This window comes from Entelurus aequoreus, linkage group LG18, assembly GCF_033978785.1.
Source record: "Entelurus aequoreus isolate RoL-2023_Sb linkage group LG18, RoL_Eaeq_v1.1, whole genome shotgun sequence".
NCBI lineage: Eukaryota > Metazoa > Chordata > Actinopteri > Syngnathiformes > Syngnathidae > Entelurus > Entelurus aequoreus.
The window spans coordinates 43,146,289-43,159,783 of record NC_084748.1 but is presented as its reverse complement, the minus strand read 5'-3'; the positions used below and the strand labels follow the sequence as shown (position 1 = coordinate 43,159,783).

General features: G+C 37.6%; 1 protein-coding gene across 2 annotated transcripts in view; it reads left to right on the top strand.

Moving 5' to 3' along the window:
• The window catches only part of rims1b (regulating synaptic membrane exocytosis 1b), a 220,202-nt gene that overhangs the window by 44,538 nt on the left and 162,169 nt on the right, over window positions 1-13,495 (top strand). For both annotated transcript variants that reach the window (XM_062027187.1, XM_062027188.1), the window contains exon 2: window positions 6,877-7,090. In XM_062027187.1, the coding sequence (XP_061883171.1) occupies window positions 6,877-7,090 (214 nt within the window). The remainder of the gene's footprint in view (window positions 1-6,876; window positions 7,091-13,495) is intronic.

The following is a 13,495-nucleotide window of genomic DNA, read 5'->3' as shown; positions in this document are numbered from 1 at the left end:
CCCCACAAGCTCCTCTATTTATTCAGGAGTTCCCTAGTTAACATCACTGAGGCTGCCTCTAAAGGGAGTGGTCACACATATCATGCAAAGCAGCTCCAGTACGCACAATATGTGACGGAATGTGCTGGGGGCCTTGTGATTGCCTTGTCTCTGCTTCGTCTGCGTGCTGTCGTCTTATCTTCGTTGAGGTACTTGAAATCCTTGGCTATTAGAGGGCTAAAACAAAGAAAACATCTGCGGCGAGGCCGTGGAAGATAACAAGTTGTGTGCCAGAAAAGAGCACAATAGATAACTATAGCAACAGCCTTTAAGCATAAGAGTTGTGTGATAACTTATATATAATTATTCTAACAGGTGTTTGTTATTTTCATGATGGGTACCAATGTGTGTTATAAATCATTGGAGTATCCACCTGTTGTACCTCTGCTCGGTCTGGGCAGTCAGCTAAACTAATTTCCTTCATCAAGACTCTGAAGATACCACTTTCGTTCTACAGATTTAATGATGCAGAAAAAGGTAAAACTGTTATACACAGTTGAAGAAATAATCACTTTCAACTCTTACTATTTGCATGTATTACATTACACAAATATAGATTTTTTTTTAAGAAAGGGAATAAAGTCACATGGCTCACATTAATGACACAACATTGCCATCCATTAGCCACTGCAATGAACCACTTGCCACAGTCAACACAATCAAACATCGTCAATCTACATTTCTCCAAACATACCCTCTTTAACTATATATGAATAATATAGGTTTACATACCAATGATACTACCAATGGAATACAATGTATATCGATATTTCTGGTCTGCGATGTTAAACGGACGATCTTTACAATGTCTTATTTTGTTGTATTTCCTCCCAAACTTTACGTTTTGACACTGTTTCCGGTCCGAAGACGTCACTTTTGGTTTGCGAACTATGACTATTTTTCAATAAAATGAATGAAGTCACGATGTAAAAACAGTGTTTTCAACCATCAATAAAATACAAATAGTAATTTACTCTATACATATTATAAATATAATTGCATGCCACTAGCATAGTCCATACCCTTGGTATCTGGGGTGAGAGGCGGCATTACTTTTGTAGCAGGTTTTGCGAACAACGTCTCCCATATGAGTTTAATGACCTTCGTCTTGACCTGCCAAACTTTTCCATCTTTGCTTTAGAAGTTTCTTTGTTACCAGACCAGGTGGCCATTCTTAATTGGTACTTTACTGTCATTGAGTAGAAGGATGCGCCTCGACTCGATGTTTGAACATTGAGGCTGCCATTGTCTTCTTGCTTGCAGTGTTGGGAAGGATTTCTTATGCCATCTGTGCCGTCTGTGTATGTGTTTCAGGTGCATGATGGCACGAATTAGTGACTTCCACAAAGAGAACTTGGCTAATCTTTGGGAACCAAGCAGTTTGCATCTGGCCGTTGTGATTAAGATTAACACTCGAGGGAGGATGTCCAGATCTGAGCTTGTGTCCACAAGATCAAAGGTTTTTTCATTGGATGGCATGGTTCAGTTTGCACCGAATACTGGGTCCATTCCAGTGGTTGGTGTTGTTTAACCTTCCTCTTGTGTTAGCTTTCTGTTACCATCTCTTATATTAACAGATCGGTTTTGACCCATGTCTTAAATCAGCTTTAAAATACACTAAAAACAATTATCTATCATCCAATTTGTTTCTCATCTCTTGGTTACCTTGTTAGGCTTCCTTATTCATGAAAATATTGGTTTTAATATTTTTGGTGTGGGCCATTGGGCCTTTTTTTTTGTCAGTGTACCCCTCGATTTCAATTTAAAAAATGGTAAAATGAACCTCAAGAGAATCGTATAAATAAATAAAAGGTTGTTGTGTTACCTGACTATAACTGAGGGGTATTAGAACACATCTCTTAAATAAATGTGTTTAATTTATTTTTTCATTTGAATAATTTTAACTATAGTAACATCTATGGTGTTATGGGTCAATTTCGACCCATATATATTTACTTCAAGAAAAAGAATAAAAAATATTTTTTTCAGCAACAGAACTTTAATACAAACACAAAATGAAAAGCAGAACAAGTCATAACACAAAATATAGATTTGCAAGGTCAAACAACAACCAATCAAGCAAATCAAGTTAAGTTAAAGTTAAAGTACCACTGATAGTCACACACACACTAGGTGTGGTGAAATTTGTCCTCTGCATTTGACCCATCCCCTTGTTCACCCCCTGGGAGGTGAGGGGAGCAGTGGGCAGCAGCGGTGCCGCGCCCGGGAATAATTTTTTTTGTGATTTAACCCCCAATTCCAACCCTTGATGCTGAGTGCCAAGCAGGGAGGTAATGGGTCCCATTTTTATAGTCTTTGGTATGACCTCCTCATCAGACTCATCAGATGTGTCTGTGTCTTCTGGATGATACTCCACATTGTCTTCCTCCTCAGAAACCTGTTCATCCGTATCACTATGCTGCTCTGTGTCCTCTCCCTCATTTTCACCAAAAATATTATCCAGAACTTCTCTCACTGTAAATCTATTTTTCATTTTTGCATGCTGCAAATTGGAGATGTGTACTCTGCAAGTCACCAACTCTATACTGAATTGACCTCACATGCCCGTCTTTGTTTGTTTTTGTACTGGATAACAAGGTAAAATGACAATCCTCTAAAGCTCACATGATTGGGAGAGGAGCGGGCTGTCAGTGTGTTCAGTTTGGACTCTAATTATTGCTTTATAATCTTATTTTTATAACTGGGTCGAAACCGACCCTAACAACACCAGGGTTATAATTTCAACCAGAGCATTTTATAATTTAGTGGAAAAAAAATACAAAGTTTTATTTTGTTGAAATAGAGGTTCCTGACAAAGTCAAAAAGCCTTGATGCAAAAAAATAAATTGATGTGGTTCTTTTATGCATTTAAAAACTAAAACGGTGCCGACCCTAACACAAGACGAAGGTTAAATGGCCAGCAGCAGCAGAATGTGTTGCCTGATCTACAGGGTTCTGAGGCCTGTTATCGGGAAACCGCCAACGTGGACTGTTAAAGGGCAATGGGACTTCCCAATCAGTCGTCTGTTGTTCATCATTCAATATTTTCATGAATAAAGCATCTTGAGTTGGATAGAGCAACTTGGTCGTCGTCTTTGGTCCTCTTGAATACATCATATCCAAAATGGTCAATAGTTTCGGTGGATTCCTCCTCAGAGCATCCTGCAAGGTAGTTTGTCACTTGAGTGGCGCTGTATGGCGCATGAACGGCCTGCAAGGTCTCCATCGTCATGCCTTGGAACAGGGTTCTCCACTTCTGTCCGTGGTACGGGTCCTAGGTGCAGGGCCATGAAATGGTGCTCACTCTCACTCAGAACACTGGACCTGCACTTTACAGTTCTTAGCAAAGTGTGACGGCACACATTGCATACTTTCAAGAACATTTTGCGATCTTCTATGGGTTTTTCTCTGAAATCTGGACACTCATCAGAGTCATCCGATTGTGATTAAGACTCCGTGAAGTCAGAATTAGTTTAAAAGATGATTTATGTTTTGCGGGATCCATCCATCCATCTTCAACCGCTTATCCGGAATCGGGTCGCGGGGACAACAGCTCCAGCAGAGACCCCCAGACTTCCCTCTCCAGAGCAACATTAGCAACTTCCTCCTGGGGGATTCTGAAGCATTCCCAGGCCAGAGAGGAGATGTAATCCCCCCATCTGGTCCTTGGCCTGCCCCGGGTCTCTTCCCAGTTGGACGTGCAACGAGGACCTCCCTAGGGAGAGGCTCGTGAGGCATCCACACGAGATGCCCGAACCACCTAAGCTGGCTCCTTTCCAAGCGAAGGAGCATCGGCTCTACTCAGAGTCTCTCTCAGGTGACTGAACTTCTCACCCTATCTCTAAGGGAGATGCCAGCCACCCTTCTGAGGAAACTCATTTTGGCCGCTTGTATCCGCGATTTTATTCTTTTGGTCATGACCCACACGTCATGACCATAGGTGAGAGTAGGAATGTAGATAGCTCCATTTTGTCACAACAGTGCGGCAGAGAGACTGCAATACTGCCCCAGCTGCTCCGATTCTCCGGCTGACTTCCTTCTCCATCTTTCCCTTACTCGTGAACAAGACCCCAAGATACTTTACCTCCTCCACCTGAGACAGAGTCTTGTTCTCTACCTGGACTGTACAAACCATCGGTTTCCTGCTGAGAACGTTTTGCGGGATGAGATTCTTTATGTTTGTTTGGCTGCCATGCTGACCTTTCAGTCCTGGGGGAAATGTCTGTCTCAGGGATGAAGCTGAAGCTTGGGTCATTGATAATGCTTGCTTCTTGGTCAACAAATTCTAGAAAAAAAGCAAATTGGTAAATAATGCACATCCACTCATCGCTTACAAGATGCACCAACTGAGGCCCATTTCTCTTGTAGATGAATAGGAAGTTTGACTCTTCTTGTTCTGTCTAAGAGTAAGAGGTCAGGTAAGAATCCTTCTCCCTTAGCTGATAGAAAATCCATTTGAAGATTGCCTATCTTTGTTAACATAGCATAGTCCATATTCCTTATCTTTGGAAAGGTGTCAATGCACTTGATTGCTTCTATTGAGCCATAACATAAGATAATATAACATATAACATAACATAACATGTTGAGCCATGTTCGGTCGAGTCTTGCCCATAGCATGTCCAAGCCTGCCTCTGGATGATTAATGTGAATTGCTCTAATCTGTTCAGCATGCTCTTTAGACTCCTCCCCTAGCCACTTAAGAAAAAGCTCCATCTTCTCACTTGCTGTTAAATCCAAGCCACTGGTGGCAGACAGAAACAAGCGTTTCCACACTCTGTAATTCTGACGCCTATCATTGAATTGGAGCAAGCCTGTAGACACCGGTTCGCAACGTGCCAGATATCTTACGAAATCATTTGGGTTGCAATTTCTGTGGTTGGTGTGGGGTAGGATGGAGGTGATGCGCCGCGGTAGTGGTTTTGAGATCAGACATGGTGTGGCAGAGTAGAATGGCATTTTTCAAACTTGACTTGTCGTGGTTCACGAACATTTGCATCTCGACTAAATTGTCCCTGCTGGGAGCAGTGATGTGCCTCTAATTCAATTGAAGCATCCTCTTCATTTGGATGGTGATATGTCTCGAAAGCTTTGGCTTGTTCAGTGAAATACTGTTGTGTATGTTCTGTTTGCTAAGGGGGTAGAACCTATCAAGATTCAAGATTCAAAATGCTTTATTATTGTCCATTCTTTAACATGTACAAGACATATAGAACTGAAATTTCATTTTCGGCACAGTCCCACTAAGAGCAGACATACGTTACAGGGGGACAAGACGGGACAGCCAACGGATCAGCCACTTACAGCGCTCCTTAAAAAAGGTGGGATAAAGGTAATATTGAGAAAGGGGGGAAGAGTAAAAAAAAATATCAGTCTAAGGCTGGACCCTCGGGAGGGGTCCAGACTGAGTCCAAGGAAAAAACCTCACATGGCATAGCACACATAAACATGATACATATAATCACAACAACTCGCAACAGAAGGGGGTGTGGGGGATTTGGGGCCCTGGAGGCCGGCCTGCTACTACAAAGCGCTACTCAGCCGTCCATAACCCCGAAGAGGAATTAAGCAGTGGTGAAGGCGGTGATTGGGGAAGGGGCGGGTGCGTGCATGTATGCCCAATTAACTTGGGTGAGACCCCGAAGGGAATAAGCGGTAGAAAATGGATGGATGGATGGATGGAGATGTTGAAATGTTTTTGTGGACTGGGGCCGATTTCAAAGTTCGACACCAGGTGTTATTGAAAAAAAGGAAGGTCAAAAGCGTCCATCGTTGAGGAGTCCTCGGGGGAGTTTTACAGAACAGCCTGTTCCTGATAGCGTCAAGGCCATTCGAGGGAGTCAAATCGTAGATTAGGATGTTGTTTTCTTCGAGCAGTCAAAACAATGACTTGCCTGCTCTATGTCCGTGCTGGTTCTCTCAAATTCAATTTAATTCTTCCTTCTCAGCATGCTTCTCCATGATGAGATCCATTTTGCGTTTCAGATCAGAAATCGCCACAGTCTGTGTTCCCAAAACCCAGCCCAATCCTTCCATTGCGACGAACAGCCGTTGGGCTCCTTGAGTGGCTGCCATCGTCTTCCGAATTTGACGATACACCAGAGCAATGCCCAGCCCAATCAGCAGGTGCCCCGCGATCACGGTTCCAAATAGGTAGATGTCTTCCACGTCCTCGATGGAAAGGACTGAGAGGCACATGATTCTCCATTTATCCCAGGAGTCTCTCACATACCCCGCAGCAATGGTTCCATCAGGGCAGCCAGGCTCCCCCGAACCTCTTTTCCTTGTCGAAAAGACTTTGTCAATTGCGTCGAGAGTCCAGCTGATTATATCCATGTTTGATGTTTAGATTTGAGGACAGCGCAAAGAAAGAGGCTTCAAAAAAGTTCAGACAAGACAAAACGAAGAAAGCAAGCAGGGAAGGAGGGAGCGGAGAAAAATGCGACCGCCCTCACCAAGAGGCAAGACAGAACCTATGACAAGCAAATTACTACATCTTTCGCTCATGGTGTCAACTGCAGCTTCTAGTGCTTTCTTTTTTGTCCTGTAGCAATTGCATTGATGCTTCCAACTAGGCCTGGGCGAGATGCGATATTCTCTTGACACATTTGCTGAGACAGCATTGTGGGAGTCTTCACATTGACTAATTTGCTGGTTATTTATGTCACGACTCACGAGTGGGTAGGTTGAGGGAAATATGCAAATACTTAGTCGTGAAACATACCCAGAATGTCTCTCTTTTGTTACTAACACATTTGTTTTTGTTATTTTTATTTTTAGAGAGGATCTCTGTATAAATGTTACCTGTACAAAAATGTTTCCTTCTTTTCCTCACAGAACACTGCACCAGCAGTTTGAGAGCTATAAGCAGGAAGTACGACGCATCGGGGCAGAGACGCGGCGTCAGCAGACCCAGCCGAAGGACGACGCGCCCACCTGTGGCATCTGCCGCAAGACCAAGTTTGCAGACGGCTGTGGTCACCTCTGCTCCTACTGCCAAACCAAATTCTGCGCTCGCTGTGGAGGCCGAGTGTCCCTGCGTTCCAACAATGTGAGAAAGCAAACAGCTCATCTCCCACTTTCATACTCCCACTCACATACTCACCATTTCTGCTTTGGCTGCTTCCCAACTGTGAGTTTGTCATCTGCTTCTTTTCTTCCTGGTCACACTTTGGGGGAGACCAAAGTGGACTGGAAGAAAGTCTTCGGACCTGTTCCACTGTAGGCCCTTAATGCCTGTTCCTTTTTATGTGAAGAGAATTGTAAAACGATTTAATGATTCTTGCACTCTCCCATCACCCAAGCAGGTCAGACAGTGGCTGCTTCACACAAGCTCGAACCAAAAGCACTACTGTATGAGGGTGAAACTCATGGTTCTGGATTTTCCGATGTTAGAAATTCAAATGCAAAGCTTTCTTTTAACTCTGGAAACAAGAAAGCCACCAGATACAATTATAGTCTGCGCAATTTTCTACACAAAACAGAATACATCATACAACTAATGAGCATTTATAAACAATTCAACACATGGCTGCCAGTATTTTTGATATCCAGGGGGAACCTGGTGCATTCAAAGTAATACGTTGGCCATGTCTGCCATACAATTTGGGGCATGTTCGAATTTAATGTCTCTATAACAGTACATTATTTCAAATACTATACAATGAAACCTCAATTTTTTTTTACTTAATTGGTTGTTGAACATGTTTCGAAAACCAAAAAGTTCGTATTGTTTACAGACTTCCTAATAAGAATTAATGTAAACATGAATAATTGGTTTCAGTCTCAACAAAAGTCCCTATTTTAGTAAAAAACTGCACACTTTGAAGACATTATATTGCGTATACATGTGTGTGTATATATTGTGTATATATATATATATATACATATATATATATATATATATATATATATATATATATATATATATATATATATATATATATATATATATACATATGTGTATATACACATACATATATTTATATATATATATATATATATATATATATATATATATATACATATGTGTATATACACATACATATATTTATATATATATATATATACATATACATATGTGTGTATATATATATATATATATATATATATATATATATATATATATATATATATATATATATATATACATATACATATACATATGTGTATATACATATATATATGTGTATATACACATATATATATGTATATATATATATATATATATATATATATATATATATATATATATATATATATATATATATATATATATATATATATATATATATATGTGCGTGTGTGTATACACACATATATATATATATATATATATATATATATATATATATATATATATATATATATATATATATATATTAGGGTTGCAACAACTAATCGATTAAAATCTATTATAAAAATAGTTGGCGATTAATTTAGTTACGGATTCGTTGGATCTATGCTATGCGCATGCGCAGAGGCATTTTATTCATTTATTTTTTTTATTTTTTTTTTTTATTTAAAAAAAATATAAACCTTTATTTATAAACTGCAACGTGTACAAACAGCTGAGAAACAATAATCAAAATAAGTATGGTGCCAGTATGCTGTTTTTTTTTCAATAAAATACTGGAAAGGATAGAAATGTAGTTTGTCTCTTTTATCCGATTATTAATCTATTAATCGAAGTAATATATCGACAGATTAATCGATTATCAAATTAATCGTTAGTTGCAGCCCTAATATATACACACACACTGACAGTTATTTAATATATAACGGAATTATGCTTTAATAAATGTAATTAATGACTAATATATATATATATATATATATATATATATATATATATATATATATATATATATATATATATATATATATATATATATATATATAAATAAGCTTAAATGTCAACACACGCACACAAAGTCTCGTTGTTTCGCTCAAAACCGTTAACCACCATGTTGCTACAATTAAAAAAAACAAAAAGGAAAATCATTATACCTTGTGTCTGCGAATATTTGTGGCATTTTTGAACACTTTGGGAGTTTTGGAGTGAGAAACCAGCTGTGGCTTCACGTAGTCACCGCTAGCGTTAGCACAAACTAGTATTTTTCGGTCTCATCACAATTAAAGACTTGTTGCGGTACGAAGACCCCTTCACTGATTCACACTTAAACTGTAGGGTGCCAGAGGCTAACTAGCTGAAACACTAGTTCAAAGCAGTTGTCCAGCAACCCAAATCTATACAGTGAGACTGTGACAGTTTGGACACATTTGGACACAAAGCATTTCTGATCACACAAAGTAATCTCTAAGGTTTGTGGAGAAAAAAATATGTAAATGCTGCTTGCCCAAAGCTCTTTTAAAATGTGTGTACTGGATGACATAGGATGTGACATGGAGGGCCTTGCCTATTCAAAATGGGTGTGCCCGCGTGTACAGATGGCTTCAAGCGGCATGCAAAATGAATGAATGAATAAAACACTAGTACGCCGAGACATAGTTCACAGGCAGAGGCATATTTGGTGCGATGTAAAGGTTCATATACCAAAAAAATAGCAAACAGAGGCGAAGAAAGGATTTATCGTAACTTCTGGACTATAGTGTGTACGGTACCTAATTATTAGCCTTACCCACCTAATTTTCAGATTAATTGTATTGTGTATATATTTGACCGCACACGTCTAGAAGCCACATGTGAATATAAATCTATAACACTAAACTATAAATTAGCCACTGCATTGTATAAAGCCCAAGGTTCAAAGTGTAGGAAAAAGTAGTGACTTGTGGTCTGGAAATGATAGTACTCATATTAAAACATTCCAATGCTACAAAGGGTTTGATAGATTCTTTCTCTGCATATATTAAAGGGATCCTATTATATAAAACCTACTTTTCTTACCATTATAGTTCTAACTAGGTAGTGGACATAACGATAAACGGTAATAAGTTTATCTGTAAAAGTTCCGACAGTTAGTATTACCGCTCACGGACTGACTGGGGCCAGCTCGCTTAAATGCTAACATGAAAACAAGAAACTTTACCTTCTTTTCTCATGAAGAAATGTCATAATCCAATCTAAATGTATATATATATATATATATATATATGTATGTGCATATATATGTGTATATATATATATATATATATATATATATATATATATATATATATATATATATATATATATATATATATATATATATATATATATATATGTGTATATATATATATATATATATATATATATATGTGTATATATATATATATATATGTGTGACTGTGTATATATATATATATATATATATATATATATATATATATATATATATATATGTGTATATATATATATATATATATGTGTGACTGTGTATATATATATATATATATATGTGTGTATATATATATATATATATGTGTAAATATATATATATATATATATATATATATATATATATATATATATATATATATATATACATATGTACACATAACAAATACAAACTACAAACATAATAAAACGATCGCTTACTGTACGATGTCTGCTCTCACTGTGATGACGACTGATAGGATGTCCATATTTTCCCGTATAGATGAAGAATTAATTTTAATCCCCACGACGAAGGGTGCTGGAGCCTATCTCAGCTGCATTCGGGCGGAAGGTGGGGTGCAAGGGGGACAAGCAGTAGAAAATGGATGGATGGATGGACGACGAAGGGTGGAAAAAGTTGCTGCTGACGCTGTCTTTGGTTGTCGTGCATTTGTCTCCATCACCGGGTATGAATTGAATGTCACAGATGAACAACTTCCAGATTCATGACTAAATCGTCCTATTATCCGGATGAGAGGTATGATTTATAATCTAGAATAACTTTGACGAGCCGAGATGCGATGTTGCATGACTGCCATCTTCAGTTTCATTTTGTAATTGCATTAAAGTCTCTCTTTGAGTCCAGTGCAGCATAAACTATAGTCGGCTCTCGATTATCAATGCTAAAAATACTACGTCTGCGTTAGCGCTTGTAATAACAAAAGTTAAAGTTAAAGTACCACTGATAGTCACACACACACACTAGGTGTGGTGAAATTATCCTCTGCATTTGACCCCATCCCCCTTGTTCCACCCCCTGGGAGGTGAGGGGAGCAGTGAGCAGCATCGGTGGCCACACTCGGGAATAATTTTTGGTGATTTAACACCAAATTCCAACCCTTGATGCTGAGTGCCAAGCAGGGATGTAATGGGTCCCATTTTTATAGTCTTTGGTATGACTCGGCCGGGGTTTGAACTCACGACCTACCGATCTCAGGGCGGACACTCTAACCACAAGGCCACAACATTACTCATCTTTAGTTAGTATTCAGGTAGATGTATTGTTTGCGGGTTTTGGATAGTTATTTAGAGGGTTTTGTGGGCAAAATAAACAGCCCCCATAGACTCCATTGTTAGCGGACTTTTTATTTATTCATTTATTTCTTAAATGACTTAGAATGCATAAAAAAAGAAAAACATACGTTCATGTTTTATATAGGGATTGTGAATAATAGACAGCTCGTCTACATGTCTTTCGGAAATAGCCGAAGGTATTCGGAGCAGAATATTAAAAATAGCTGACTGAATTTGTGGCATTTTCTGATGTTGTGACAGTATTTTCACATACTTTTCGGATTGTAAACACAATTAGATATGGATTAATGGATGCAATGAAAAACAATTACCGTAATTTCCGGACTATAAGCCGCACCTGACTATAAGCCGCACCAGCTAAATTTAGGGGAAAATACAGATTGCTCCATATATAAGCCGCACCCGACTATAAGCCGCAGGGTTTTGATGTGTAATTAGCGTAGTATATAGGGGTTCCTGCTACCACGGAGGGGATTGTCGGGACAGAGATGACTGTTTGGGAACGCAAAGCGTCCCATTTATTAACAATAAATCTTTCAATCATTCAATCAAACTTTCACATCTTTGACATGGCGAACAGCATCCGTGCAGAGTACAAATAATACAACGGTGCAAAGTAATACAAAGTGCTCGCCTGTACGTTATCAAAATAACCAGCCTACCGGTATATGAAAAGTCAGTCTTTAATCATTGTGTCATCGTCTTCCTCCTGCGTTCTAAAACCACCGAAATCCTCTTCGTCGGTGTCGGAGAAGAACAGGCCGTAAATAAGCCGCACCGTTGTATAAGCCGCAGGGACCAGAACGAGGGGAAAAAGTAGCGGCTTATAGTCCGGAAATTACGGTATGCATATAAAGTCAACTCTACTGGTACTTTAAGGCACATATACATTTTCACCACCACTTGTTTACCTACTTACTTATGGCTTATTTCCATCCAACAAGCATACACGTTAGTGCTATTTCAAGACAACCTTTTTTCCATTCAAGTTTTCTCCAACCCAAGAGAGAGGTCTACTCCTGGGTGTCTTAGCTGGCCCTGATCCCTCTACCCTAGCCCTGCTGTTGCCCAATATGTTCAGGAACCAAGCAGCCGAGCTGGCATTCATTCACACAGGGACCGGATAGGATGGACTTTATTTATCGCACAAATGTAGGCTGAACTAAAGATCAGAGTCAAATATATCAAATTGTAAAAACAGTGGAACCTTGACTAACAAACTTAATTGTTTCTTGAACATGGTTTGCCAACCAAAAACTTTGTAGAGTTAGGCATTTAAACATGAATAATTGGTTACAGTTTCGACAAAAGTCCCTATTTTAATGAAAAAACTGCACAGTTTTAAAAAACTATAATGTATATATATAAACTGTATATATATGTGTGTATGTATATATATATATATATGTATATATATATATATATATATATATATATTTTAGGGCTGCAACTAACGATTGATTTGATAATCGATTAATCTGTCGATTATTACTTCGATTAATCAATTAATAATCGGATAAAAGAGACAAACTACATTTCTATCCTTTCCAGTATTTTATTGAAAAAAAACAGCATACTGGCACCATACTTATTTTGATTATTGTTTCTCAGCTGTTTGTAAATGTTGCAGTTTATAAATAAAGATTTATTTAAAAAAAAAAAAATATATATATATATATATATTTTTTTTTTTTTTTTAAAGCCTCTGCGCATGCGCATAGCATAGATCCAATGAATCGATGACTAAATTAATCGGCAACTATTTTTATAATCGATTTAATCGATTAGTTATTGCAGCCCTAATATATATATATATATATATATATATATATATATATGTATATATATATATATGTATATATATATATATATATATATATATATATATATATATATATATATATATATATATATATATATATATATATATATATATATATATATATATATATATGTATATATATATATATATATGTATATATATATGTATATATATATACTATGCAAATGTAAAAAAGGTAAGCAATTACTTTTTGTTTAATT